Source organism: Orcinus orca, chromosome 18 (genome assembly GCF_937001465.1).
Source record: "Orcinus orca chromosome 18, mOrcOrc1.1, whole genome shotgun sequence".
NCBI classification, from domain to species: Eukaryota; Metazoa; Chordata; class Mammalia; order Artiodactyla; family Delphinidae; genus Orcinus; species Orcinus orca.
The window spans coordinates 791,999-817,404 of record NC_064576.1 but is presented as its reverse complement, the minus strand read 5'-3'; the positions used below and the strand labels follow the sequence as shown (position 1 = coordinate 817,404).

The following is a 25,406-nucleotide window of genomic DNA, read 5'->3' as shown; positions in this document are numbered from 1 at the left end:
GGGTGACCCTCCCCTGCCTGTGGGGGAATCTCAGGTTTCAGGTCACTCTCGGGTTTGGGAAGGTCAGACGTCACTTTCTGTCTGGCTCAGAGGCGAGGCTTCTCCCTGACGCAGCAGGCCGGCCCCTGTGCCCTCTCGGACCCTCCCCGCCCGGGTTGCCACCCTCACTAGTGCTGGGGCTGCTCAGGCCTCCTGGCCTCGGGGCCTTTGATGCGCTCCCTCGGCGCGGTGTTTCCTCTTCGGGCTGCAGGCGCCCTCCTCTGGTAGGCCGGCCGTCACACCCGCCACCCCCGGGCCCGGCCCACAGGCTCCCTGGCTTCACGGGCTTAGCTGCGGTGTCCCCGTTACCTGACAGCTCGGTGTTGGTCTGTGTCTGCCCCGCACGCAGGTCCTGAGAGCAGCAGGTGGTTCCTTGGTAAACATTTCCTGGACAAGTGGGCTTGGTCTGCAGAGAGCAAAGCCAGCTCAGCTGGTAGTCAGCCTGCGGCCTGGCGGGACTGAGGCTCCCCCCGCGTCCCTCACCGCAGCACACTCACCTCCCCTTCAGGTGGGACCAGCACCTGTGTTTCTCTCCTTCTTTAAGGGGTTCTCGCCCCGGTGCAGTGGAACCTCTCCAAACCTTGGTCTCCAAGGTCTCAAACAGAACCTGCCCGCGGATGCAAGGGCAAGAAACACGTTCCCCCTGAAGCTGAGGAGCGACGGTGGGCTCCTCGCACCTGGCGGGGCTCTGGTGCCGTGGACCTGGCCGCAGGGCCGGCTTGAGCGTGTGCAGCCCAGACCCGTGGGCTCCGTCTCCAGGGAGCCGCGCGCGGCGTGGTGGTCGGCGTGTGTCCTGTTCACGTCTCTTCCTCCTGACGGAGGATGGGGCGGCGGGGGGGTCCCGTGGCCGCGACGCCCTCTCACACAGAGTGAAACCCCGCGGCGGCACCGGATACCGTCCTTTCGCAGCTGGGTGCCGGGCCAGCGGGGGAGGGGCAGCTGCCCGGCAGGCTGTCAGGGAGGCGGGGAGGGGCCGCGTTCCGAGCCCTTGGCCGCAGCGCTGTTGGGCGGGCTCCTCGGGGGTGTGGGGGGATCAGCCCCGAGCGAGGGCGGATTTGGGGAACCTCCTAAGCGTACGGAAGGGTGTCGCCCATCAGCTCACAAGCAGCTGCGTTTCCAGAAGATTCAGCGCACATCTCACGGGGCGCGGGGGAGACACTCGGTGTCTGTGGGTCAAGCAGGGCCGGGCGCTGCCTGCCAAGGGCTCCCCTCCTGCGGGAACCCAGGGAGGGAGGGGCTGCCGCCTGGCGGACGCAGCCAGCACTGCCGGCCCCAAGAAAAGGGGGAACCCCCCCTGCCCCCAGCGCGGGCCGGGCTTACCCTAGACAGCCCGGCGCCAGCACGGCCTCCACGCGGGAGGGTGAGATCCGGGACCCGGCGCGCTGTAAAGGTCAACGCAGATCACGTGGACGGACGGTCTCGTGCCGGCTGCTTCCGAGAGGAGCTGACTCCTGCGGTCGCCCCGAGCTTCCCTCTGTCCTCTGAAAAATACACCCTCCAGCGCGTAGCTCTCGTCCCGTTATTAAATGCAGAGGACAGGAGCCCCAGGTTACATCTGGTTCACAGTCGTGGGTCATCTCGAAACCTTACGCTGCCGGGCAGCCCTCGTCTGGACGCACCAGACACACGTGAACATGGAAATGCCTCCACGAGAGAAGCTGGGCTGCCTTGGTGATTTCTCAGCTGGCGGGTCCGCGGCCGCACCGCAGGGCTGCTCCTGGGAGCCCGTCGTGGCTCGGGGGCCGGCTTCCCACGCCGATGCCTGCAACCCTCGCAGTTCCTCTGGGGCTCCATCACCACCATCTGCCAGGCCGGTGGGGACAAGTCCAGGGACATGTGACCGTGACCCCCAGGCCCTGCCCGAAGAGTAGCTGTGACCTCAGCAGAACTCATGCCGGGGGTTGGGGGGGTGCACGCGGCAGAGGGAGCTGCTCAGGTCACTGCTGTGAGGGTCGGCCGGTGCTGGACACCCTTGGGACCGGGCAGGGGACAAAACAGGTAAAATCCTGTGCTCATGGTCTCAGAAAATTAAATGAGATGCAAGGAGTGTGGGTTGCAAAAGAAAAAAAGCAAAGCAAAAAGGGGTGAAGGATGGGGGGTGGGGAGAGGGGAGCCCCCGCCGACGGTGGCTTACGGGAGGTGAGGGGACCTCTGGCATGGGGGACGGTCCTCACAGGACCCCCGGGGGTGTCTCAGGGGGGACGGTCCTCACAGAACCACCAGGGGGGTCTCAGGGGGGACGGTCCTCACAGGACCCCCGGGGGTGTCTCGGGGGGACGGTCCTCACAGGACCCCCGGGGGTGTCTCAGGGGGGACGGTCCTCACAGGGGTGTCAGTCAGGGGAACCTCAGTCATGGAAAGGGATCAGAGCCAGTGCAGGGAGCGTGGACACCTCCTTCCAGGATCTGCTCTCGAGGGGGGTGGGGAGATGGTCAGTGAGGGGCGGAGGCGGGCAGACGAGGCTTTCTTCTAGGATGAGGGAGATCGCAGCATGTTTGTGCTGATGGAAGTCGCCCAATAGAAAAAGCAAGGTCGACCTTTTGATTCATGTGCAGCTGCCGCGTGTCGCCGTGCAGGGCTTGGGTCCAGCACCCAGTAAATCGTGAGCGGGTCACGGAGCCGGGCTGCCGGGCCCCAGGGCCCCTCCCCTCGCGATTCTGGAGTCTGGGCCCCCCCTCCATCCACCTCTCACCCCCTCTCACCCCTCCCTGTGGCAAAACCGAAGCTTCCCAGCTGATCCTCTCTCCTGCTGAGGGCAGTCACTGGCGGCTTCCCCTGTGGGTGCCGGTGTACACATACAGGACATGCACAGGCACACGCGTGCACTCACACACGCAAGGTCATAGGGTCTTAGGGCTGCCAACACTGAGACAGTAGGTTTCTGGCCTTTCTCTGAAGGACAGATTTAGCCGTCCCGGACGCCCTTCCACACGGCGGTCCTGCAGGATCCCTGGGGGCATCCCCCACCTACTCGCCCTGGGTTTGGAAGATAACACCGCGAGGATCACCTTGCTGCACAGCTGCCGCCCTCCCCAGCCCGGTGACGGCGCAGCTCAGGGGCTCCTAGATTACTGGACGCCGATAAGGACGCTAACTTTCCATGGACCCGGGTCAGATCACCCAGCTGCTCGGGAGACACAGGCACATCTCCCATCTGCTTCCGTGGTGGGCGTGTTCACCCGAGGAGAGGTGCACGCAAAGAGGTCACCCACACACGGGCGTGCATCACACACGACACACATGTACATACAGGCGTGCATCACACATACACAGGTGTGCATCACACACCACATACACGTACACACAGGCGTGCATCACACACCATATACATGTACACACAGGTGTGCGTCACACTTCACACACACATACACAGGTGTGCATCACACCATGCACACTTACACACGCAGGCGTGCATCACACATCACACACACACAGGTGTGCATCACACGCGACACACATACACACAGGTGTGCGTCACACACCACATGTACACACAGGTGTACATCACACCATGCACACTTACACAGGCGTGCATCACACATCACACGTGTGCATGCAGGTGTGCATCACAGACCACACACACGAATGCTCATACGTGCATAGGAGCGGGTGTGCACACCACACGCAAGCATACACACCACACGCGTGCACACACGTGCCCCCACTTGGCAGTTGTGTGGACTACGTGACGGGGAAAGGCAGCACACGTGGGGATGGAGCAGGGTCGTAAATGCCGTTCTGAGGCCCCCAGCCGCGCTCGGGACACGCCTACTGCCAAGCCCTGCAGCCAGGCTGCCTCGAGCCCTGCCTCGAGCCCCTGGCAGCACCTCCCTTCTCGCTGTGGCTGTGACTCCATGTGAATTTTCAGCTGACTTTTGAATATAAGGATAGAAAATGTGGCATGAGCGTGTCCCAAGCAACTCAAACGCATACGTGAAAAATCGTTAGCTTTCACGCTCCCCACAGGAAACCACAGTCAAGCATGTCGCTCCGTCCGTGTGCAGATGCCCCCCCACAAGACAGGACAGCGCAGCCCCTTCCTGGTCGACGGCGTGTGGCAGGCGTCCTCGTAGACGGCGCCCTGCCTGTCCTGTGGCAGCTGTGCTGCAGCCTCGGGTGTGGATGGACCGGGCAGGTGAGCCACAGCCTGTGGCCACCACCCCTCTGCCTCCTGCAGCCTGGCCCCCCACGTGGCAGGTGTGGTGCTCTGTTCTGAGGCCGGACACCTTGACGGTGATCCCGTTTGTGACAGCTCTCAGGCGCTCTGGCCGGGGGTGACCCTTCCCCGGGGCTCGCGTAATTAGCAACAGCTCTCAGGCGCTCTGGCCTCGCGTAATTAGCAAGTAAAGGGCCGTCCTTGCCGTGTGCTGTCCATTTGCTGTCCAGTGGCCTGGCTCAGCCCGTTGCCCCACGTGGCCTGAAGCTCAGGGACCCGTGCCCGCTGGGGCACCCTCTCCACAGGGGTCCTGTCTCTCTGTCCTCCCGACCTTGTTCTCCTGTGGAGCCAGAGGCCGCCCGGCTCAGGACTCTTCCTTTGTCGTAATGACCTTTCTCTGTCACCACCGTCTAGCGCAACAGCCACTGGCCACGTGTAGCCATTTAAATTGAAACTAACTAAATGTCAAAGCTCAGTCCCTGGGCCGGGCTAGCCGTCCTGCAGTTCCCAGGGGCCAGTGGCTGCCATCTCGGGCAGCTCAGAAGTGGGACATCCCCACCTGTTGCGCACGCGGCTGTGATGGGGCGGCATCCAGCTAACAGCGGCCATGCCCTTCACCTGTGGGGGGAAGAGCGAGAGACCTGCCCGGGAGGAGGGGTGCAGCCCTGCCCTGCTTGGGAACAGCGACAGGTCCCCGTGAGGGGAGCCCAGGAGGGGTGGGCGTGGGCTTGGGGAGCCCCTCCCTCGCTGCCGTCAGAGCGCCCAGGCTGCACCCAGCAGCTCGTGCACATGGGGCGTCGCCACGCCCAGAGGCCTCCTCATCTAGGGTTTCAGCTCCAGGTGCAGAGGACGTGCCTGAGGCAGCCCTGGCACAGCTCAGGACCCACTTGCAGGGCAGGAGCCAGACGGCAGGCAGCTGGGGCTGCAGCAGCAACGTGGAGCCTCTGGCAGGTAACGAGGTAGCAGGGATTCCGGAGTAGCCGAGGTGGTGCTGGCGTCTGCGTGCCCTCGGGGGAGCAGTTCCCTCTGTTACAGGGAGGCAGCCGATAGTGTGTGCGTGTGCGCGTGTCTTTTTTTTTTCATGTATTTAAGGAAGCTGTGTGCTTGGTGGGTTCTTCCCCCAACGTAATTTTCTAGTTGTGGGAAAATACACGTACTTCTCGCCGTCCTAACTGTTTCTAAGTGCACAGCTCAGTGGTGTTACACGCACGGTGCCGTGAAGCAGACTGCAGAACTTGGCGTCTTGTAGAACTGAAGCTCTGTCGCCGTGAAGCGCTCCCTCCCCGAGCCGTGGGCCCCACCGGCCACTTTCTGTCTCTGTGAATCTGACTCCTCCAAGGACCTCGCGTGAGTGGAATCAGCCCGGATTTGTCACTCTGGGTGGCTTATTTCACCGAGCATACCGTCCTCGAGGTTCACCCGTGTCGTAGCAGGTGTCAGGATCTCCTTCCTTTTTAAGGCTGAGTAATGCTCCGTTGCATGGCTGGACCACATTGTGTTCATCCGTCATCTGTTGGAGAAGGCTGTGTTTTGAGATAGATGAAAATCAGTCTTTGAAAACCAGGTACATACCCCAGTTTCCTTCTGTGCCAGGTGGGTCGCTGTAGACGGGGCACGGGGCTGCACGTTAACCTCTCCGTTGTGTAAGAAAGACCCTCTACTACTGCACACGCGTCAGTTCAAACAAATCTTGAGTATGTTCACCTTGATGTTGATGTGGAAAAAATAACTCAAATATAAAGAACAAAAAATGCAAGTTTTCGGGCTCTTTGGAGAAATCCCTGTGTTTTTGTAAGAGGTGGACTGTTTCCTTTGGGTCGTAAGGACGAGGCGACAGCCCTGCTGTGCGGTCAGGGCTCCCTGGCCGGCCCTGCTCTCCCCATGTGCGTCTGACCCTGACGGGGCTGCTGTAGCCTTGAGGACAGATATGGTGCTGTTACCAAGTGTGAGAGAGTTCTTTAAAAGGGTCTGACGTTTTTCTTGCCGTTGTGCTTTCTGGGATGGAAAGCTGAGCAGCGTTAAGAGAACTACATTGCACACGTGATATGATAACAGGGGCAGCTTTTGAATCACAAGAAGAGGGAAGAGACAGCCAGGAAAGAAAGGCTCAGGCTTGAATGCTCAGGGCTACGTTCAAAGTCACGGCGTTTGAACCCAGCAGGTAAGTCACAGGCAGAGAGGAAACGGGCTGCGGCATTTCGCTTACAAAAGGAAGACAGGGAAAGAAAACCTTTGTAACATTCGCAACCTCTGTAGACCAGGGTCAAAACATGGGATGCAAAGAGAGAAGAAAGGGCAAAGAAGTACAGCCAGGTGGGGAAGCAGGGGCGGTCAGGAAGGTGGGGCAGGTCCTGCCTGGACCCATTTGCTCCACAGGCCGGCTTGTGCCCCCCAACTCCCAGCTGCAGCCTCCACCCGTACCCCAGGCCCCTGCCTGGCCTGCCCACCCCCTGCCCACCCCGAGGGCTGGCCCAGCCCCAGGGCCCAGCTGCTTGGCCAGGGCTCCTGGAGGAGGTGGGACCTTCTGTCCCACGGGCCCCTGGGGATGCACCGCACTGCCACCCGCCAGGCCGGGCTGGGATGGGCGCCAGCCTGCCGGCGCCTCCTTCCCGGGCCTGCCTGGCCCGCTGCCCCCCTTGCTGGGCTTGTTTCCCCCGCCTGGTGCCAGGCCTAGCTGGCCTCTGTGAAGGTGGCCCTGAGAACGCTCACCCTCACCCCAGCCGTGGTCCTTCCCACCGGGAGCTCCGCGCGGGCTGAGCGAGGCCAAGCCGGGCCTCGTGTCCCCGCCTGTCCCTGCTCTGTGACGTGTTGGGTCCGAGAGCAAGGTGCAGCCACGCAGGAACTGGTCACGGTGACGCCGGGTAGCCGTGGCCTCGCTGCGGGGACCCTCCAGGCCAGCCCAGTTCCCGGGCCGCCCCCATGCTGCCCAGTCCCGACGAAGGGGAGGTCAGGCCGCAGCTGGCCGTGCCTCCGGCTCCCCAGGGCCACCCGAGGAGCTAGCAGGCCTGGGGTGTTAGAGAGGACACCATGCTGCGTGAGCTCTGGGCCTTTTTTGATTGTTGGGCCCGAAGTGAGCTCGTCAGCCCCACGCAGCGGCCGGGCAGCCATCCAGTGGCCCCTCCAAGCGGCTGTTGGGACATTGTGGGCTGGCGTCTGTGCCTCCACAGGGCCGCGTGCAGTTTCCCCCACTGCCACCACCCTCAGCGCAGTCACCTCGGGGCCTGGCACACGAGGGACCCTGGGTGCTGGCCTCTTGTGCAATCTGAGCGTCAGCCACCCTCCCTCTCCCTTGGGCATGTGAGGTCACGGACGCGGGAGACGGGCAGACGGGACCCTCCTTAGAGCGGTGGAGGGCGGAGTGACGGGACCCTGGGATGCTGGGCCCTGGCTCCTGGGGGCTGGGCAGATCACACGGCCTTGCTCTGGGGCTGCAGTCATGTGGGCAGAGGGGGCCTTGGAGGGTCCCTACGTCCTTACATAAGGTGCCTTCTGTTACGCCTGTGCACCTCTGAGCCAGCGTTCCCAAAACGTGGTCAGAGACGGGAGAGCGGCAGGGAGGAGAGCGGCAGGGAGGAGAGCTCTCGTGGCCCCGAGCCAGGTGCTGGTGCACGGGCATCGTCTCCTTCCGCCTCTGGGGCCGCCCTGCCTGGCCCGACACAGGAGGCAGCCCAGGGGTGGGCGGGAGGGGGGGCAGCTTTATCCCGCAGGGTGGACTCGGCCTGGGGGGTCTGGACGCGGAGCCAGGCCGCGGGCCCCACCCGGTCTGTGCTCCCCGGCTGTGTGACTCTGGGCAGACGGCTTAGCCTCTCTGTGCCTCTGGCTCATGGTGAGGAGTGAGGGAGGAATCGCCCCAGGCTTCAGTGCAGTGCCTGCCGGGAGGGGGGACCCAGCGGGGCCTCGGCCGCACCTTCCCTGCACGACCCCACTGGGCACCTGCGGGGCCGCAGGCGAGTGACCGCAGGGCTCTGGCCCGAGTGTTTTCATACGGCGGGAGCCGGGAGCTGCCGGCCCGACCGCTGCCTCGCTGGGAAGCCCGCCTTCTGGGACACGTTTCTGTGGATCCAGCAAATTCCTCATATTTCTCTTGAAATTCTCTTTTTAAGAGATCGTGTCGTTGGCGCCTTCGCGTCTTCATCGTGTTTGTCGTCAGCGCTGTCCCCTGAGGTCGTGACGGACTTTTTACCGTAAGGCTTTCAAATGCGCAGAGCCAGTTAAAGACCCCAAGGGACGGGGGTGGGGGCGGCAGGGGGACGTGGAAGTGACGCGGGCGGTGGGGCGCGAGGCCCTGGGCCGCGTGCTCCGTGAGTGGCCAGGCCAGCGGCCCTGCTCGTGCGTGAGGGTGACAGGCCGCCGAGGGCAGCGGGGTCAGCGCAGGGGCCACGGGAGGACGTTCCGGGCCCAGAACCACAGCTGACACCCTGAGGCCTGTCGTGGAGTCACGAGGGGTGATGGGGAGGCGGGCCGCGCTCCTGGAGCTCTGTCCCGGGGGAAGGGAGACGGCCGCACAGCAGCCGCCGCTGAATAGGGCGCACGGCGGGCCTGCCGCCATTGTCAGGCTTTGCTCCCGCGGCAGCCCCAGAGGTGGACACTGTTCGGGTCCCGCTTTTGCTTCTCGCTGAGTGGCCCGTCCAGGTGGCGCCGAGGAATGGCCCGGCCCGGCTTGCGGTGACAGGCCCGTGTCCCCGCGTGTGGCGTCCGCCCCTGGGCTGTGCTCTTCTCGGTAGCCCCCCACGGGCGGGTGGTCTGGGAGCGCATCTCAGACCCCTGTGCCGGCGGGGCCCATGCCTGGCAGGGTGGCCGCCTGCTCAGGGGAAGCGAGTCTCCTGCACCTCAGGAAGAGTGGGATCCCGGCGGCTGGGCCTCAGACCCGGGCCGGCCCCACGGCGCGGACCGCAGGGCAGCTCCCTGTGAGACGGAGGGAGGGTGGGGCAGAGTGCAGACACAGGCTGTGGAGAAGCCGCTGTGGTCGGTGTCATCGGGGGGCTGCGTGGGACTTGTCCCCCCGGGGGAGGGGCCGCCAAGAGGGGCAGGGCACCAGCGAGTGGACGGGACGGGGCCGCGCGGGCGCCCGATGCGCTGCCGCCACGCGCCGGGCTGAGCCCCGGCTCCCATGGCCGAGGCTGCGAGGGCTCAGGAGCCCGCCTGGGGCTCCCAGAGGAAGGCGTGTGCCCGTGACGCCCCAGGCTCCTGACCGCCCCGGCCAGAGCCGGCACCAGGCTTAGGGGCCGTCTCAGCTTCCACTGCCCTGCCCGCCCAGATCAGGCCCTGAGGCCGCCGGGCGTGGGGGGTGGGGCAAGGTGGCTGTGATCCCAGGTACCTGGCACTTAAGCCCGAGTGGCAAACAAAATAAAACTTCCCTCCGTGAGAGCTGAGCCCGGTTAGAAGGCGGTTCTGTCGGGGCGCCGTGTGGGCCTGGCTGTGCGCGCTCTGACGTCTGTTTGTGCTTTTCCCGGAAGTCCTGTGCCGTCTGTGGAGCAGGTAACGCTGAACGGGTGGAGCCTTTCACCATCGGGTGCGCTGACACACAGCGGCGCGCACGCTCCCGTGCAGGCGTGGCTCTGTGTGTCCATCATCGGTGTTGCTCCGACACGGAGCACTTGGGCTGTCTCAGCTCTGGCTTTTGTTACATAACGTTCCCAGCAGGCAGAGCACCGCTGCCAGCCACGTAGTTTGTACGTGTGCCGTGTATTTCTGGTTTTCATTTACACCGTCGGTGTGTTCGGAGACGTGGAAATCAGCAGCTCCAGTCGGAGCCTCGGCCCCTCGCTCGTTCCTCCGCGCCACCTGGCTGGCGTGGGCGCTGCCACCCTGCAGCTGGCTCACGGTGGCGGGCTTGTCCAAGGGGAGAAGCCTCCTGGTCTCCGCAGTGACTCAGACGCCGCGTCAGGCTGTGGGGACGGGGCTGTCGTCACCGGTGCTCAGCGTCTCTCTCAGATGCTCCTGCTGCAAGGAGCCTCATCTTGTCTCCCGTCCCCAGTGGACGCTCGTGCACCTCCGGGCGTCTCGGGGCTTTTCTCCCCGAGCTGTGGCCGTGCCTTCAAGAGCGATTTTGTGTCGTGGATGAACTCAGGGACCCCAGATGCTGGGACTAACGTGACGTGTGGGTCATAGGCTCACTGTGAAGGGCTGGGCCGGCCGGTCCACTTGCAAGGCAACATGACCAGCTCTGACTGAACAGCTGGGCTCCAGGAAGCATGGGTCCTGCCCACCTCTCTGTGCCGTGAGCTGGTTGGTGTCAGGCTGGGAAATAAACAACACAGAGTCTGTCCGTCCGTCTCGGGTCAGAGCAAGCCCTGGAAGGTGCCCGCGAGCTCAGGGAAGCCCTGCAGGTGGCTCGATGCTGTCCTGGCAGCGGCGCCCCCGGCAGTGTGTGGAGCAGGCTGAGGGCCACAGGAGGAGCCGGTTTGCCCCGAGCTCTTCCCGGAGATGGACGGCAGGGCAGGCCCATCCTCCGGCGGCGCACTGAGCGCGGCGCTCTCCTCCTCTCAGCCTGCAGGATGCTGGCATCGGGTTCATCCTGGTCATAGACCGCAGGCAGGACAAATGGACCTCGGTCAAGGCGTCCATCCTGAGAATAGCGGTAAGTGTCGGTAACCGCGCGCGTGCCCCCCACCCCCTCCTCCTGGGCGGGTGGCGCAGCCTCTCCTGCCGGCTGGCACTTTGGGTTCTGGCCTGTGCTGCTCGGTGGGGCACCAGCTCGGAGCACCAGCCTGGGGCCTGGGGCAGGGCCAGCCACCCCTCCCTGGGTTCCTCGAGTTGCGAGCACAAGTGTGTGTGCACGTGTGTGCATGTCTGTGCACGTGTGTGTGCATGCCTGTGTGTTCTCAAGTGGGTTACCACTCTCGGGGGCTGTGTTATAACTTGACAACCATCTCCCCAGCTGGTTTGTCTCTGACGCTGAGTATGTGAGAGGCTCAGGACACACCGTGCCGTCATTCTCGAGGGAAACCTTCAGGCTACAAGTTTGGGGATTACATTGAATAGCTTTTCCTATGTGACCTTCTCCTTCTCAACGGGCTGTTTCTTCTTTAGTCTTAGACTAAGGCAGACTAGTAGCCGTCCTTGGTGGCCCTCATGGCCACGTGGAGACCCTCCTGGTCCGCAGACTGCAGGCGGAAGAGCCGCTGGTCTGCGCTGCTGCTGTGCTGTTTTTAGCCGCGGGAATAGCTGAAGTCAGCAGAAGGCCCCCAGTCTTACTTGCGGCGGCGGCTTGGCCCGGCTCCCGAGCTGGGTGCGGAGCGCTTCTCCCCGGCTGAGTTTCACCCACCCCTGCCTCCCCACAGCCAGAGGACCGGGAAGTTTGCTGCTCTGCAGGCAGAGTGACCCCGACCGACCCCCGGTGGGGGGACGGTCCCCCAGGCTCTTGCTCTGGGTCTTGTTCTGGCCTCTGAGGGGCTGTTGCTGTGCTGGGGTCTGGATGTGGCGGGAGAACTGATCCCTCCTCCTGGCTGCCTCGTTACTTCCTCTGAACAACGCTTCAGGCCCAGTATCTGCCCCGACGCTCACGACCGACAGGGTCCTGTGCAAACCCGTCCTGGGGCTGCCCGGTCCCCGCTTCGTCCTGACAGAGCGACTCCCTCACCGCCCTGCCCCTGCTTCCCGTCCCCACCAGGCACGCACTCTCTACGTCACCGTTTGTCTGCAACAAATCAAAACGCTTGAGGATGTTTCACAAGCAGCGTATTCACGTAGTATATAAACGTTTCATCGTCAGCTTTCCTTTGTTTTTAAGTCCTTAGAAGCTCACAGAGGACCTTGATGTACCACCCCCAGTTCACAGCCAGCACGTCCGTTTCATTATTTTAAATTTTAAAATAAATTTGCGCGTGACGTCACCTGACAGCCCAAATTAAGGATTAAATTGTAAAAGCCACTTGGGTCAGATGCACAAAGGACTTAACAACACATTTTTCTTGAATCAATAACTCAGTAAATTAGTCCTGAGCTGGCGGCCAAGAAGCTTCCAGTCAAGTGTGTTGCTGTTTTAAAAGGTAACACTGTTATAATAACATTTTCGAGTCCAGTAATCTGCCCAGTTCTTTTGCGTTTGTCTATCAGTGGTTTGAACCACCGCTCGGGCACGTCGTGGTGTGCACGGGCGTCTGAGTCAGGCGCTTTGCCGTGATGGTCACGGGCATCCCCGTGGGGTCCAGGCCTTGCCACACGCCACACCCTGGGGGGCCCTCACCCAGAGCCAGGGTGGCTGCCACCCATCCCTCCTTACCCGCCCCTAGCGCCCCCCCCAACCCTGGAGCAGGGCTGCACTCAGTCCCTGCCTGGCCTCCCTTCCCGGGAGGATACCCTCCTTCTCTGTCTGCACGCCATGGGCCCTCGAGGCCACGGCCAGCCCCATCCGCCTTCGTGTGGCCGGCACCCACCGGGCCCGGGCGAGACAGGAGCGCTGTGAATCTCTCTCAAGCTGGTCAGCGACTCCTGGTCAGACAATAAGAGATTCTCCGAATGCAGTATTGTTCTCTAAGAAACAGATACATTAGTTTTAAAACCTGAGTAGTCATCGAGATCGCCAGTGGCCCCGGGTAGCCTGTGTAGGGTCAGGCTCTCCCGTGGCCGAGCGTAAACACAGCTTTACTCTTCATCCAGTTGTTTGGTTGGTTGGTTGGTTGGTTGGTTTTTTTGTGGCTGCATTGGGCTTCACTGCTGTGCGCGGGCTTTCTCTAGTTGCGGTGAGCGGGGGCTACTCTTCGATGCGGTGCGCGGGCTTCTCATTGCGGTGGCTTCTCTTGTTGCGGAGCACGGGCTCTAGGAGCGCGGGCTTCAGTAGTTGTGGCTCGTGGGCTCAGTAGTTGTGGTGCGCGGGCTTAGTTACTCCACAGTATACGGGATTTTCCCGGACCAGGGCTTGAACCCATGCCCCTTGAATTGGCCGGCGGATTCTTAACCACTGCACCACCAGGGAAGTCCCTTCATCCAGTTTATAATGAGATGAATTTCTGAAGAGAGCTGGCTCATCTTCAAAACTTTGTGAAAATCATAACTGAAAAGTTAGGGGCTTCCCTGGTGGCGCAGTGGTTGAGAGTCCGCCTGCCGATGCAGGGGACGCGGGTTCGTGCCCCGGTCCGGGAAGATCCCACATGCCGCGGAGCGGCTGGGCCCGTGAGCCATGGCCGCTGAGCCTGCGCGTCCGGAGCCTGTGCTCCACAACGGGAGAGGCCACAACAGTGAGAGGCCCGCGTACCGCAAAAAAAAAACAAAAAAAAAGTTAGAGTTTTCGTGTTTGCACTGATTCTTATACAATAAAAATATAAATTTTTCTCCTGTAAGCCTTAGGGTTCCCCAATACTGCCTTGGAACTGCCCAGAAGTTAGCACTTTTCAGCAGAATGGTCATAAATTCTCTTTGAACTCCAGTGGTTTTTGTTACAAGAATTCACTGATCGTATTAATGCCAAAAGTTCTATTTATATATTCAACACATTTATTGAGACCATAATGTGTGCCTGGCACGGTGGGAAGTGCTGGGGACAGGGGAGCATAGCAGGAAATGTGTAGACTAGTGGAGTGCAGGTGGCTGACATCGTGACCAGATGCCGGACACACACACAGGGCACCGGAGACGGGCAGGGAGGTGGCAGGGGGCCGGGACTTGCCGCTCCTGGTCTGTGTGCCTCTGAGCTAGGCGCGGGGTCCGCGCTGCACCCTGGCTCTGTGGTGGGGACACAGCTGGCACCTTGTCCCCGTGCAGGGGAGCAGGAGGGGACAGAGCTGGCCCACGACGCCATTCCCCGCTGTGGACCTGGACCGCCAGCCTCGCTGGCCTTTGCTTTCATCCAGGGGAGCTTGGGGGGAAGACCAGCTGGCTTCAGCTGGGCCAGAGCCCTTGAGGACGGGACATCTGTTGGCACCGGCCCAGCCTGAACGATTCCACCACGCCGCCCGAGTGAGCCTGGGCGCTTACATAATGCGCTGAAATTTGGGGCTATTTTAAGCCGCCATGTGTGCTGTCTCGTGAGCTGAGATTTCTGTACTTCGGGGTGTTCTTTTCCCTTTTTTTGGATGCCTTTACCTCAGCTTGGAATAGAAAAATAAGGCACTGGAGGGTCCAAAGTCCAGTGTCGCTAAAATCAGACTTGCCGTGTCCCCATCAAGAGCAGAGCCCGCGACAGCTCACCGGGTGTCAGTTTGATGTGCGTGTCTGCCTGTCACAGTTCACGGTCACAACCCACGGAGGAGACCCAAAGCTGAGAGCTCGAACATTGCTCTTTGCCCAACAGTTGGATCAAGGTTTGGACCGTCCTCGGATGGATGTATCTTTCATAAAATACCGTGTATACTCTTCTGGGATTCATTTAAAATTGAACCCCCTTTTTCTAAACTACAGGAGTTCGTGGAGGGGTTGGGGGGCAGCTGGGGACGTGGCAGCAGAGGGCGCTGATCTGCGTTTGGGGCCAGCCCGACTCAGCTGAGTCCATACCCTAGAGCACACCTTGCAGGAAATCACAGTGAGAGCTGTTTCTAGTCTGTGTGGGGCAGAGCTCCACTTTTTGCTTGTCAAGCCTATGCCTTCTGTGTGCAGAAAAGGTACCAACTGAAGTATCTGAAGCACCAGGATTTTTAGGTCATCGGTAAATATTCCAAATGTAGCAAAATAATATCGTCCTAAACAACGCTGGTGACTTCCTACCGTGCGCCAGTTACTAGAGGTCTAAGCGCAGCTTGCGAGCACCTCTAGCACAGGGAAGGCGGGAGCAGAGCAAGCTCCAGGAGGGCTTCCCGGCTGAGGTGACCCTGCCGAGAGCTGGGAGGGGAAGAAGGCCTTGTCTGGGCAGAGGGGTGGTGATCCGCCCCTCGGAACAGACGGGAAGGCGGGGGGCCAGGGCATGGCTCCTTCCGAGGGGCCTGGGGCGCAGGGGGTGGAACACAGGTCACCGAGGGGGTCGGGTCATAGCACCGCTCTGGCTGAGGACAATGCATGGACTGGCCCCTTGGGAGGCCAGCGTTGACTCTTGAAGAGCTGTGACTTCTAAGATAAGTAGCTCAGCAGAGCTGCTCTGTGGAGGGGACAGGGCGCCTCCAGCCCTGGGCTGTGCGTGGAGAGGCCTTCAGGCAGCTTCCCTTAGACTCACCTGCGCTGCCGGTGGAGACTGGGCTTCAAGGGCCGAGGCCGCCTATGGATGGGGTCAGTGGCTGGGGGTCCGAGTCCAGGCCGGTGGGCGGTGCAGGTCCACACAGAATGTCCTGGGGGAGGACAGCTCCCCTGACGTGGGGAGCATTTGGTCTCATGATCGTCCTCTGACCAAAGAGATGCCCTTCCCACCGAGTTCTTCAATGTCTTTTCCATAGCGGTGTTTATGGCGGTCTCCACTCCGTCCACCAGGAGGTGGGGGGGTCTTAGACGGCCCCATCCTCAGTGCTCACACACAACCTGCGTGGGAGCCACCCTGGGAGCGAGGGGCGGCCTCTTCTCACGTCAGCCTCTCTGATTCAGACCCTAGGGTTTTCATGTGTTGGCACTGAGACACCAAGTTTCAAGTCTATATTCATCACACAAACTCGTGTTTTTTGACTGCTGTCAGACAAATGTTATTGGTCAGGGTTTGGCTGCTCTGTTTGAAATCAAGTGTATAGTCAGGCTGGGTAGATGTGACTTCGAGCAAAACTTAAGAAAGTAACATGCACATGCGCTTGGGGAGTGTTTTCAAACCCCGTTCCCTGAGGCACTGGGGTTCCACAGAGCTGCTGCTGCGTTCCGCTGCGTTTAGCTGTTTTGTAAATGTAGGTGATGTCTTTGCAGTGTCTAAGGCTCTTAGGATATTAGTTCAGAAACCAGCCTCCTTCTCTGCCTCCAGATTACATTTTAATGGTCCTCGCACCACCTCTCTGTTCCTCAGCCAATGAATGTCAGCCTCAGAAAAGAAACACTGTTACTTTCAGGTTACATAGAAACTATTGTAATCACTTGATTACTGAGTAAGTTACAAAAAGATGTTATCTTATAGCCTTCATCCCAAATCTTCCATATAGTTACTCTATTTTTATTTATTTATTTATTTTTGGCCGCGTTGGGTCTTCGTTGCTGCGCGCGGGCTTTCTCTCGTTGCGGCGAGCGGGGGCTACTCTTCGTTGCGGCGTGCGGACTTCTCATTCTGGTGGCTTCTCTTGTTGCAGAGCACGGGCTCTAGGCACGTGGGCTTCAGTATTTGCAGCATGTGGGCTGAGTTGTTGCAGTGCATGGGCTCTAGAGCGCAGACTCAGTAGTTGTGGCACATGGGCTTAGTTGCTCCGCGGCATGTGGGATCTTCCCGGACCAGGGCTCGAACCTGTGTCCCCTGCATCGGCGGGCAGATTCTTAACCACTGTGCCACCAGGGAAATCCCATAGTTACTGTATTTTTAAAATAAAGTTTTTGTTTTGGAATTTCCCAGAGCTTTTCATACAGATGTTTGACTCCAAGGGGGAGAAAATTAATTTGCAGCTATAAATTATGATTTAATTTATAGTTGTGTGTGTCTCATTGAAGTGTTCCCACTGGGCTGGGATCTCACAGTTACTCTCTTCAATATAAAGACTCAATCATTTAGAGACACGGAAAAACTGAAGCAGAGGGCAAGAAGGGGACAGTCTTCTCCACGTTGACGGGACGGTGAGCACGGCTGGTGCCCCTCCTCCCGGGATGGGGTGGGCAAGTCCCCCACCCTGGGTTTCCTGGCCACCTGCCCTGAGTGGACCTCAGTGAAGGACAAGGGCTCGTGTTACCTTGTAAGCTCAGACCACAGCAGCTGTGAGGTGCGAATCAGGGCAATAGAACCGGGCTGAAGGCTAGAGAAGTGTGACTCGGTGTCGCCTCCAGAAAGAGACGCTGAAGGCGGTTTTCCTGAGGTAGTGGACGCTGGTCTCACGCCTGGTGGGGGGGCTACACGGCCCTCTTGCTGATGGGGACCCAGAGCCCCCCGTCAGGCTGCCCACCTTCTCGTCTCTGTCCACAACACTCAGCAGGCACCTGCTCGGGTGCTGGCATGGGGGACACGCAGTCCTGCCCTCCAGGGCTGTGACGGCGACACCCGGACACGTTAGGGACTGTGGGGCAGGCGTGCAGGGGCTGCAGGGGGGAGGGGTGCAGGGGGGAGGGGCGGCTGGTGACGGAGGGACGCAGGGGGGAGGGGTGCAGGCGGGACGGGCGGCGGGCGATGGAGAGGCGGCAGGTGTAGGGCAGGTGCGGCCAGGCTGGACAGGGTGTGGAGTCACAGTGGTGACCAGCGCCATGTGCTGGTGTGCAGAGAGGCCGGGAGGTGGGGTTGAGGTGCGGGAAAGCTCAGCTTCCAGGTGGCCGCGCGCTGGGGCAGAGCACACCTGAGCGGACGTCTGGGGGGCTGTGGTTGACTCACGGGGTGACGATCAGTAGAGGGGATTGGGGTCGGGCTCCGTGAAGGGCCAGGACCCCGCCGTGGCCTGGGGAGGGTGGCTGGAGATCAGGCGCGTGGTGGCCTGGGCGGGAGGGCGGGAGGGAGCCAGGGGGCAGGTGTGCGTCGGCCACGGGAACGGGATGGCGAGATCCAGCCCGAAGATGTGGGTTGTGTTTGGAGACAGAGGACGATGGCGCGGGGCTCCTGGGCAGACACGGAGGCTGAGCGCTCGCTGCTGGGGTTCAGGGTGGCCGCCCCGACGCGGTGGGAGGGCGGGCCCTGGGGCCGCGGGGCCACGGCCTCGCTGTGTCCGGTTCGGGGACGGGATAGCGGAATCCTCCGACGCGGGGCCGGGCTCCCGGGGCCTCCCTGACCCACCAAGGCGCCGGGCAGGTGTCCAGGTGCGGAGGCTGGGGAGGCCGTGGAACCATGTCGGGGGGTCGGGGAGCCGCGGGGTGGGGGAGGGGGACTCTGGGCTTGTTCGCGGCCAGGCGGGGACTTGTGTGGGTGTTCTGGGCGGGGGCTGTCGTGGTCAGCTGACATCTCGAGAGGGTCCCAGCGCTTCTGTGGGGAGCAGCTGGGCAGCGTCAGGTCAGGGCCGCCGGCAGGAGTGACCCTGCCCGCCCCGCCTGGCCGGGGAGCCCTGAGCCTGAGCGCCCAGTCCCAGCGGCCTCTCTTTCTCCTCCTTTTCCTCTCACTTGAGGGACGGGTTCTCAGACCGAGGCCACCGGGTGCGGCCCCAGGGCCCTGGGCAGGCAATGGCCGTGTCTCAGCTTCAGTCAGGAGCAGGGCTCTGAACACTGCCTGGGCGGCAGAGAGCTCGGCCTCCAGGACCGTGCGCTGAGGAAGGTGCTTTGTTATCCCCATTTGCACATGGGGAGACCGAGGCACAGAGGTTAACCTGTCCAAGGTCAGGCACCTCGTACGCAGAGCTTACGTGAATGTGCGAATCTGCTCACGTGACCATATCTACGGGTGTGCGCCTGGGTGTAAGCTTATCTTTAGCTCTGTTTTAGGTGATGCGTGCGTGTGTGTGTGTGTGTGTGTGTGTGTCTGTGTGTGGCTTTGTCTTTATTGCACAAGTGTCTTAGTTTCCTGGGGCCGTCATAACAGATACCATAGACCACAGAGGGGCTCAAACGACAGGAATCTCCTGTCCCCCGAGTCTGCAGGCAGAAGTCTGAGATCACGGTGTCGGCAGGTTGGTCCCTCTGCGGCTGTGGAGGCTGTGGAGGGGTGTCTCTCCGTGCTCCCCCAGCGTCTGGTGGCCTCTGGACACCCTCAGCCATGGTAGCCCCTGTCTCTACATCCATCCTCACATGGGTCCCCGTGGGTCTCTGTGCCCAAATGTCCCCTTTGTATTTATAAGGACACAGTCATGTCCGGTCATGGGCCTGCCCTGATGACCTCATCTTAACTCGGTCACTCTGTGAAGACCCTAAAGACATTCTGAGCCACCGGGGACGTGGGCTTCAAAATGAGCATCTGGGGGCACCAGCTCAGCCTTAACAAGGGGTCAAAGCTCGTTTTTTTACAGTTTATTTTTTATTTTATTTTATTTTTAAAATTTTTATTGAAATATAGTTGATTCACAACGTTGTGTTAGTTCCAGATGTACGGCAAAGGGATTCAATTATACATAAATATATACCTTCTTCTTTACGTTCTCTTCCATGATAGGTTATTACAGGCTCCCCAGAAGGTCAGAGCTTTTGCCCTTGAAGTTGAGAAGCAGCATAGCACAGCTGTACCAAGCAGTGTGACTTTTGTGCTTTTTTGTAAGAAATGGTGATGCTCTAACAGTGCAGTGTCTGTAACCATTTCCACTTTAGTCTGACGTTGGCGTGTTGGAAACGCCCGCTCTGGTGGGCTGGTCCTCCCCGTTGGGACCGAGGGCTGCTGCGGGCGTGGGGACCCGGCTGGCAGCCGTGCTGCCCGCAGACAGAGCCGCAGCCCTCTGTCCCCTGCAGGCATCCTTCCCAGCAAACCTCCAGCTTGTCCTTGTCCTGCGCCCAACGGGATTTTTCCAAAGGACGCTCTCTGACCTCGCCTTCAGGTTCAACAGAGATGACTTTAAGATGAAGGTACCGGTAAGTGCTCACCTCCTGTGAGGAGCGGCCCGGCTCCACCTGGGCATGGGGGCGAGGGGGCCAGGGAAGTGGGTGTGAGCGACCCCCAGCTGCAGAGGGACCCCTGTGTTGCCTTCTCACTCCGGCCAGCACAGGGCAGCCCCTTTCAAGGCAGAGGTTGCTGGGATCCCTTAGAAACTGTGCACCCAGGAAGCCTGCGTCCCCCCAGGGAGGCCGGCCCACGTTGAGCCAGGTACCCAGAGCAACCCAGTTGGAGGGGTTGCCCGGCAACGCGCCTGTTACCAAGAGGACAGAGCCCACCCCCAGCACCTTAGAACCTCTCCAACAAGACCAGCCAGGTTTCTCTTGGAATCTGAGAATCCCGGTGTGGGTCACCGTCCCCGAGGTTGTCCCCTGCTCTCCGTGCTCAGGACAGAGGGTGCTTTGCCGGCCGGGGCCAGGTGTGCAGGCCACACTCAGCGGCCCTAGACCTCAGGCTCCAGGGTTTGAGGGGAAGGGGGTGCACCCGTTTTTGTAGCATCAAAAGCCTTGGTTTCTGACGCTGCGGGCAGGGGTCTGTGCTCCCCAGGCCGCAGCCCGGCCCTCCCTCTGCCAAGCCATCTCCTGGGCACCAACGTCTCAGGGACCCTGTGAGGCAGTGACATTTGCCCATATTTGGCGAGTGACCCTCGCTAACAAGAGACCCCGGGTCAGAGGAAACAAGGCTGGGGTCCCACCCTAAGTGCGGTGGTTGCCCTGCATGTGGCCCCGTGGGGCTGAGCCCGTGAGTTCTCGAAACACGGTTTCACAGAATTCGTCGCCAGCATCTCCTGTTCCCTGGTCCATTTTGGATCATTCTTTAGCATTAGAGAAGCATCATCTCGGGAAGGCTGCTGCTACAGTGTGTCCACGTCAGTGCTGGTGCCTGTGCTGACCTCGGTGCTAAGTAGAAAACGTCCAGAGGGGCGGTGTGTTCTCGCCTCTTCTGTCGTGGTTCAGTAGACGCGAAGCAGGTAGAAGTCATGGAGGAAGAGCGTTAGGTCCTTGGATAGTGGACCGACCCGTCCCTGGTCCTGTTGGCGTGAATCAGGCTGACCTGGGGGAACGGCCTTGCCGGACGGCAAAGAGAGACCAGATACCTCCGCTGAGAACTGACATTGTAGCCTGTTCTTAAGTGAAAGTTATGCCTCAGTCGGGGGGCCTCACGTGGGCCCCCGACGGCGAGGCAGGTGGTCCTCCGGGTCTCAGTGGCACCCTGACCTCCCACGTCGGGATACAGTTGACCTGGGACGTGTCAGGTGTCCCCTCGGCCCCCAGCGAGCTCAGAGTTTAATAAAACACGAGGTGGTGTCAAGTGGCGCGTGGGCTGAGCCTCCCAGGACCTCGGCAGCAGGAACTGACAGCTTGCAAAGCAAAGGCTGTATTTTTATCCAGGCTCATGGATGGAATGACCTCCAAAGGACAAGAGCAAGATAGGAAGTAAAACTCATCCGTGTGGAAGAGCCTCCGGGGCCACCTGTTCTCCCCAAAGGCAGCTGTGCCGTGCTGGGCAGCTACCCCGCCCCCGCGCAGCCTCCCGGTCTCAGCAGGAATGCGGACAGACCCGCGGCTTTGGGGTCCGTGCGGCTCCGTTAGCACGAGGGCCCCCTCACCCATCAGATGCCCGGTGTCGGCAGCGTGCCCGGCTCCATCCAGGGCTTTGCTCGACCCCAGCAGCGGTCGTCTGGTGAGACCGGTCATCGTACACTCGTCTCACGGATGGGAGAGCCGAGGCCCAGGGGGCGCCGCGCCCTGCCCTCCGTGGAGGAGCCGGGAGACGCCTTCCGTCCACGCCTGCCTCGGCCCCTCCGCCTGCGTGTGCGGGGCGCTCTGCTTACGGGCGGCTCTCATCCTCCCCAGGTCATAATGCTGAGCTCCGTCCCGGAATTACACAGCTACATTGACAAGTCCCAGCTGACCGAGGACCTGGGCGGGACCCTGGATTACTGCCACTCCAGGTGGCTCTGCCACCGCACAGTGAGTCCCCTGCGTCCTCCGTAACCATAGTCAATCCAGCAGAGCTGCTTTTGCCTTAAGGTGCTGCCTGTTCCAAAGACCTCTTCCCGTCTACCCGGGTGTTCTCCCCGAGGATGAGCAGGTGGTCTCAGTGGACGTTAGTCATCCTCCCCAAGAATGAGCAGGTGGTCTCCGTGGAAGTTAGTCTGAAGGAGGATCGCGAGTCATGAGTCGGGACTGGCTTTCCTGGGCTCAGGACAGAGAAGAAAGAAGGAAAACACGAGCTGGGTTCTCGGCACTCGCCCTCCGAGGAGGTGCAGAGCCCGTGTTTGTGAAGGAGCCGAGGCCGAGGCGCAGGCGGGGAGACGGGCTGGCCTGCGGCCAAGCTTCCAGGCGCGGGAGCCGCAGCGCGTCAGCAGCTCCGTGAGGGTGCTTTCCTCCCCACCAGGCGATAGAGAGCTTCGCCCTCCTGGTTAAGCAGACGGCTCAGATGCTGCAGGCCTTCGGGACCGAGCTGGCCGAGACGGAGCTGCCCAACGACGTACAGTCCACGAGCTCCGTGCTCTGTGCCCACACGGAGAAGAAGGACAGGGCCAAGGTGCGTGCGCAGGCGGGGTGGTGCAGGGAGGGGCGTCTGGGGGGCTCCCGAGCTGGCTGCCCTGCAGGGAAGCTGAACCTCCCTTCCAAGCAACGTCTCTGGTTGGCCCTGCCGTCCTGCTGCCGGGCCCTGCTGATCAGGGCAACGAGACAGCATCCCCGGCACCCCGGGAGAGGGGGGCGGACTCGGACGCCTGAGCCTGACCAAGTGGTCGCGGCACACAACCGGCTTCCTGGTCAACGCGATCGGGACTGTGCCCCCGAGGCCGCCGCGCAATTCGGGCTTTGAGTTAGTGGCGGCCGTGACCCACTGCTGGTGCTTGGGGGCCGCCCCCTACCCCGCCAAGACAGCCCTCACCCCGTCCGGCCCCCGGCGGCGGGCCGCGGGAACAGACACCGGGGGTCTGGTTTCCTGTTACCCTGTCCGGTCCCACTGCCTGGGAGACCCGTAAGCCTAGCCCTTCCCCGTTCACGGTGGGAGCGCCTCCCCAGCACTGCTGGGCGGTCAGCAGAGGGTCTGGGGGACAGGCGGAGGCCACCGTGTGCCCACCTGATTGTCGTCACCTTCACACTCCCCTGCGGGGCCGGGCGCCATGGAGCCCACCGCCGGGGGCCAAGTCCAGGGCCCAGCGGCCTGGGGTGATGGGCGGCGCGCTCTTCCCACAGGAGGACATGAGGCTGGCGCTGGACGAGGGGCGGAGCGTCCTGGAGAGCATCCGGGAGCCGCTGGCCCGGGGCCCGGAGCAGAGCCCGAACCAGGACCAGCTGGACAGTCAGAGCACCGTGCAGAGGTGAGGCCGGGGCCGGCGGGGTCAGGGCGGCAGCGCGTGACCTGCAGGCGCAGAGGCAGCTCACCGCTTCCTCGTCCCCTGAGCTGAGGTTGCGAATGACAGGCCCAAACGGCCACGTCTGCACCTTTTAAAACAACACACTCAGCACAACCACCCGCCCCAGGCGGCTCCGAGAGACCCAGGGCGTCGAGGGCAAGGGCAGGGCCCTGGGGGGAGACAGACCCCGGCCCCCCGAGCCCTCCGACGTGCCCCCTCGCGTGTGGAGGGCAGACCGAGCGCCCCGCCCGCTTGGCGCTGCAGGGGCCCCGCATGGCTGCCGTCCCCTCTCGCAGGCTCCTGGCCCAGCTGAGTGAAACCGAGGCCGCCTTCGATGAGTTTTGGGCAAAGCATCAGCGAAAACTGGAGCAGTGCCTGCAGCTCCGGCACTTCGAGCAGGACTTCCGAGAGGTGAGAGGCTGGGGCTCGGGGGGCCTGCGGGTGGGCGCCCGGCACTGCGGCTGCGGAAGGCCGCTGACAGCGCGCGGTGAGAACTGGCTCGTCAGCCACGCGGAGCCCCGCGGGGCCGCGGGCTGGGCTTGGACGATGTGAGCGATGAGTAAACCATTGCAGGCGGAGGTCGTAGAAACTCTGTCCCGCGCCCTTCATCCTTCTCCATCACGGTGGTTTTAGCTGTTCTGGTTCCTTTGCCTTTCCGTGTAAATTTAAAATAATCTCGTCTACGAGACAAGATTTGCCTACGAGGAAATCCTGCTGGGCTCTGTCAGGAACGGTGTTGAACCTGTACCTCAATCTGGGGAGAATCAGCGCCTTCACTGTGCCGAGTCCTCCACTCAGTGAACGCGCACGTCGGTCCATTTATTTAGATTTTCTTAGATTTCTTTCACCAGTGCTGTGTGGTTTGCACGAGTTCAGTACGTGTTTTGTTTGATTTACGTGTACATATTCCGTTTCTTAAGCAATTGTAGATGGTGTTGTATTTTTAATTTCGGCGTCCATGTGCTCATTGCTATCTATGGAAGTACAGCTGGGTTTTTGTATATTTATCTCGTCTCTTGAAACCTTGCTGAACTCAATCTGGGAGTCGTTTGGTAGCGTTTCGGGGTTTCTCCACATAGACGATCAGGTGACGTGCAAACAGAAATGGCTTGATTTCTTCCTGTTTGATCTGTATGTCTTTATTTGTTTATTTTTTAAATTGTTTGCCCCGTTGCCCGGAGAGAGCTTCCACCACTCGCGTAACGGTAGTGAGGGCGGGCGTCCCTGCCCTGCCCCCAGTCTCACGGGGAAGGCGTCTCGCCGTCATTGCGCCTGTGGCGTCGGCAGTGGGGCCGCTGCAGAGGCTGCTTCTCAAATTGAGGAAGTTTCCCTCTGGCTCTGCTTCTGAGAGGGCTCCGGGCCCCGCCCCTCCCTGCGCGCCCCGTTTCCGCGGCATATCCCCCCTCCTTCTCGGCCGTGGCTCTTCTCACTGCTCTCCCTGCCTGGTCTCTCACCCCCACTCCGTCGCAGGTCAAAGCCGCCTTGGACGTGTTGGCCCAGAAGATCGCGACCTTCACCGACGTGGGGAACAGCCTGGCGCATGTGCAGCACCTCCTGAAGGACCTCGCCAGCTTTGAGGAGAAGTCCAGTGTAAGAAGGGACGTGGGCGGCAGGCGCGCGGCGGCCTGGGGACGCTGTGCTCAGTGTCACCGTCCCCGCAGAGGCTCCCGTCCCTGCCCTGAGCCCCGTGGGCAGGGGGAGGGGCGGCTACCTGGCCCACTCACCCCCACTGACCCCCGTCTCACCCTCAGTGACCCCCATCCCACCTCACTGACCCCCGTCCCAGCCCACTGACCCCCGTCCCACCTCGCTGACCCCCGTCCCAGCCCACTGACCCCCGTCCCAGCCCACTGACCCCCGTCCCACCCCCGCTGACCCTCGTCCCAGCCCACTGACCCCCGTCCCACCTCACTGACCCCCGTCCCAGCCCACTGACCCCCGTCCCACCTCACTGACCCCCGTCCCAGCCCACTGACCCCCGTCCCACCTCACTGACCCCCATCCCACCCCCGCTGACCCCCACGCCCACCCCTGCCGACCCCTGGCAGGAAGTGGTGCCCCTTTGCCCCAAGAACCAGGCTGAGCCGGTCTCTGGCGGCTCCACAGGCGGTCACGCAGCGGGCCTGCACCCTGGCCCTGGAGGGTGAGCGGCTCATCGAGCTGAAGCACTACGCCGTGGACTCCATCCGCCCCAAGTGCCACGAGCTCCGCCAGCTGTGTGACCAGTTTGCAGCTGACGTCGGGCGGAGGAGAGGGCTGCTGGGCAGGGCGCTGGATCTGCACGGCCTCCTCGAGGCGGTAGGCCCCCCAGCCCGGTGCACACACCCCACGCCCCGCCGTCCCGCGGGGACGCTCCTGCCGTG

At 61.6% G+C, this 25,406-nt stretch overlaps 1 protein-coding gene across 12 annotated transcripts in view; it reads left to right on the top strand.

Moving 5' to 3' along the window:
* The window catches only part of MCF2L (MCF.2 cell line derived transforming sequence like), a 124,106-nt gene that overhangs the window by 79,777 nt on the left and 18,923 nt on the right, over positions 1 to 25,406 (top strand). For all 12 annotated transcript variants that reach the window (XM_049701269.1, XM_033435010.2, XM_049701268.1 and 9 more), the window contains 8 exons: positions 10,685 to 10,775; positions 19,526 to 19,645; positions 21,524 to 21,640; positions 22,068 to 22,217; positions 22,883 to 23,007; positions 23,340 to 23,454; positions 24,514 to 24,633; positions 25,150 to 25,341. In XM_049701269.1, the coding sequence (XP_049557226.1) occupies positions 10,685 to 10,775; positions 19,526 to 19,645; positions 21,524 to 21,640; positions 22,068 to 22,217; positions 22,883 to 23,007; positions 23,340 to 23,454; positions 24,514 to 24,633; positions 25,150 to 25,341 (1,030 nt within the window). The remainder of the gene's footprint in view (positions 1 to 10,684; positions 10,776 to 19,525; positions 19,646 to 21,523; positions 21,641 to 22,067; positions 22,218 to 22,882; positions 23,008 to 23,339; positions 23,455 to 24,513; positions 24,634 to 25,149; positions 25,342 to 25,406) is intronic.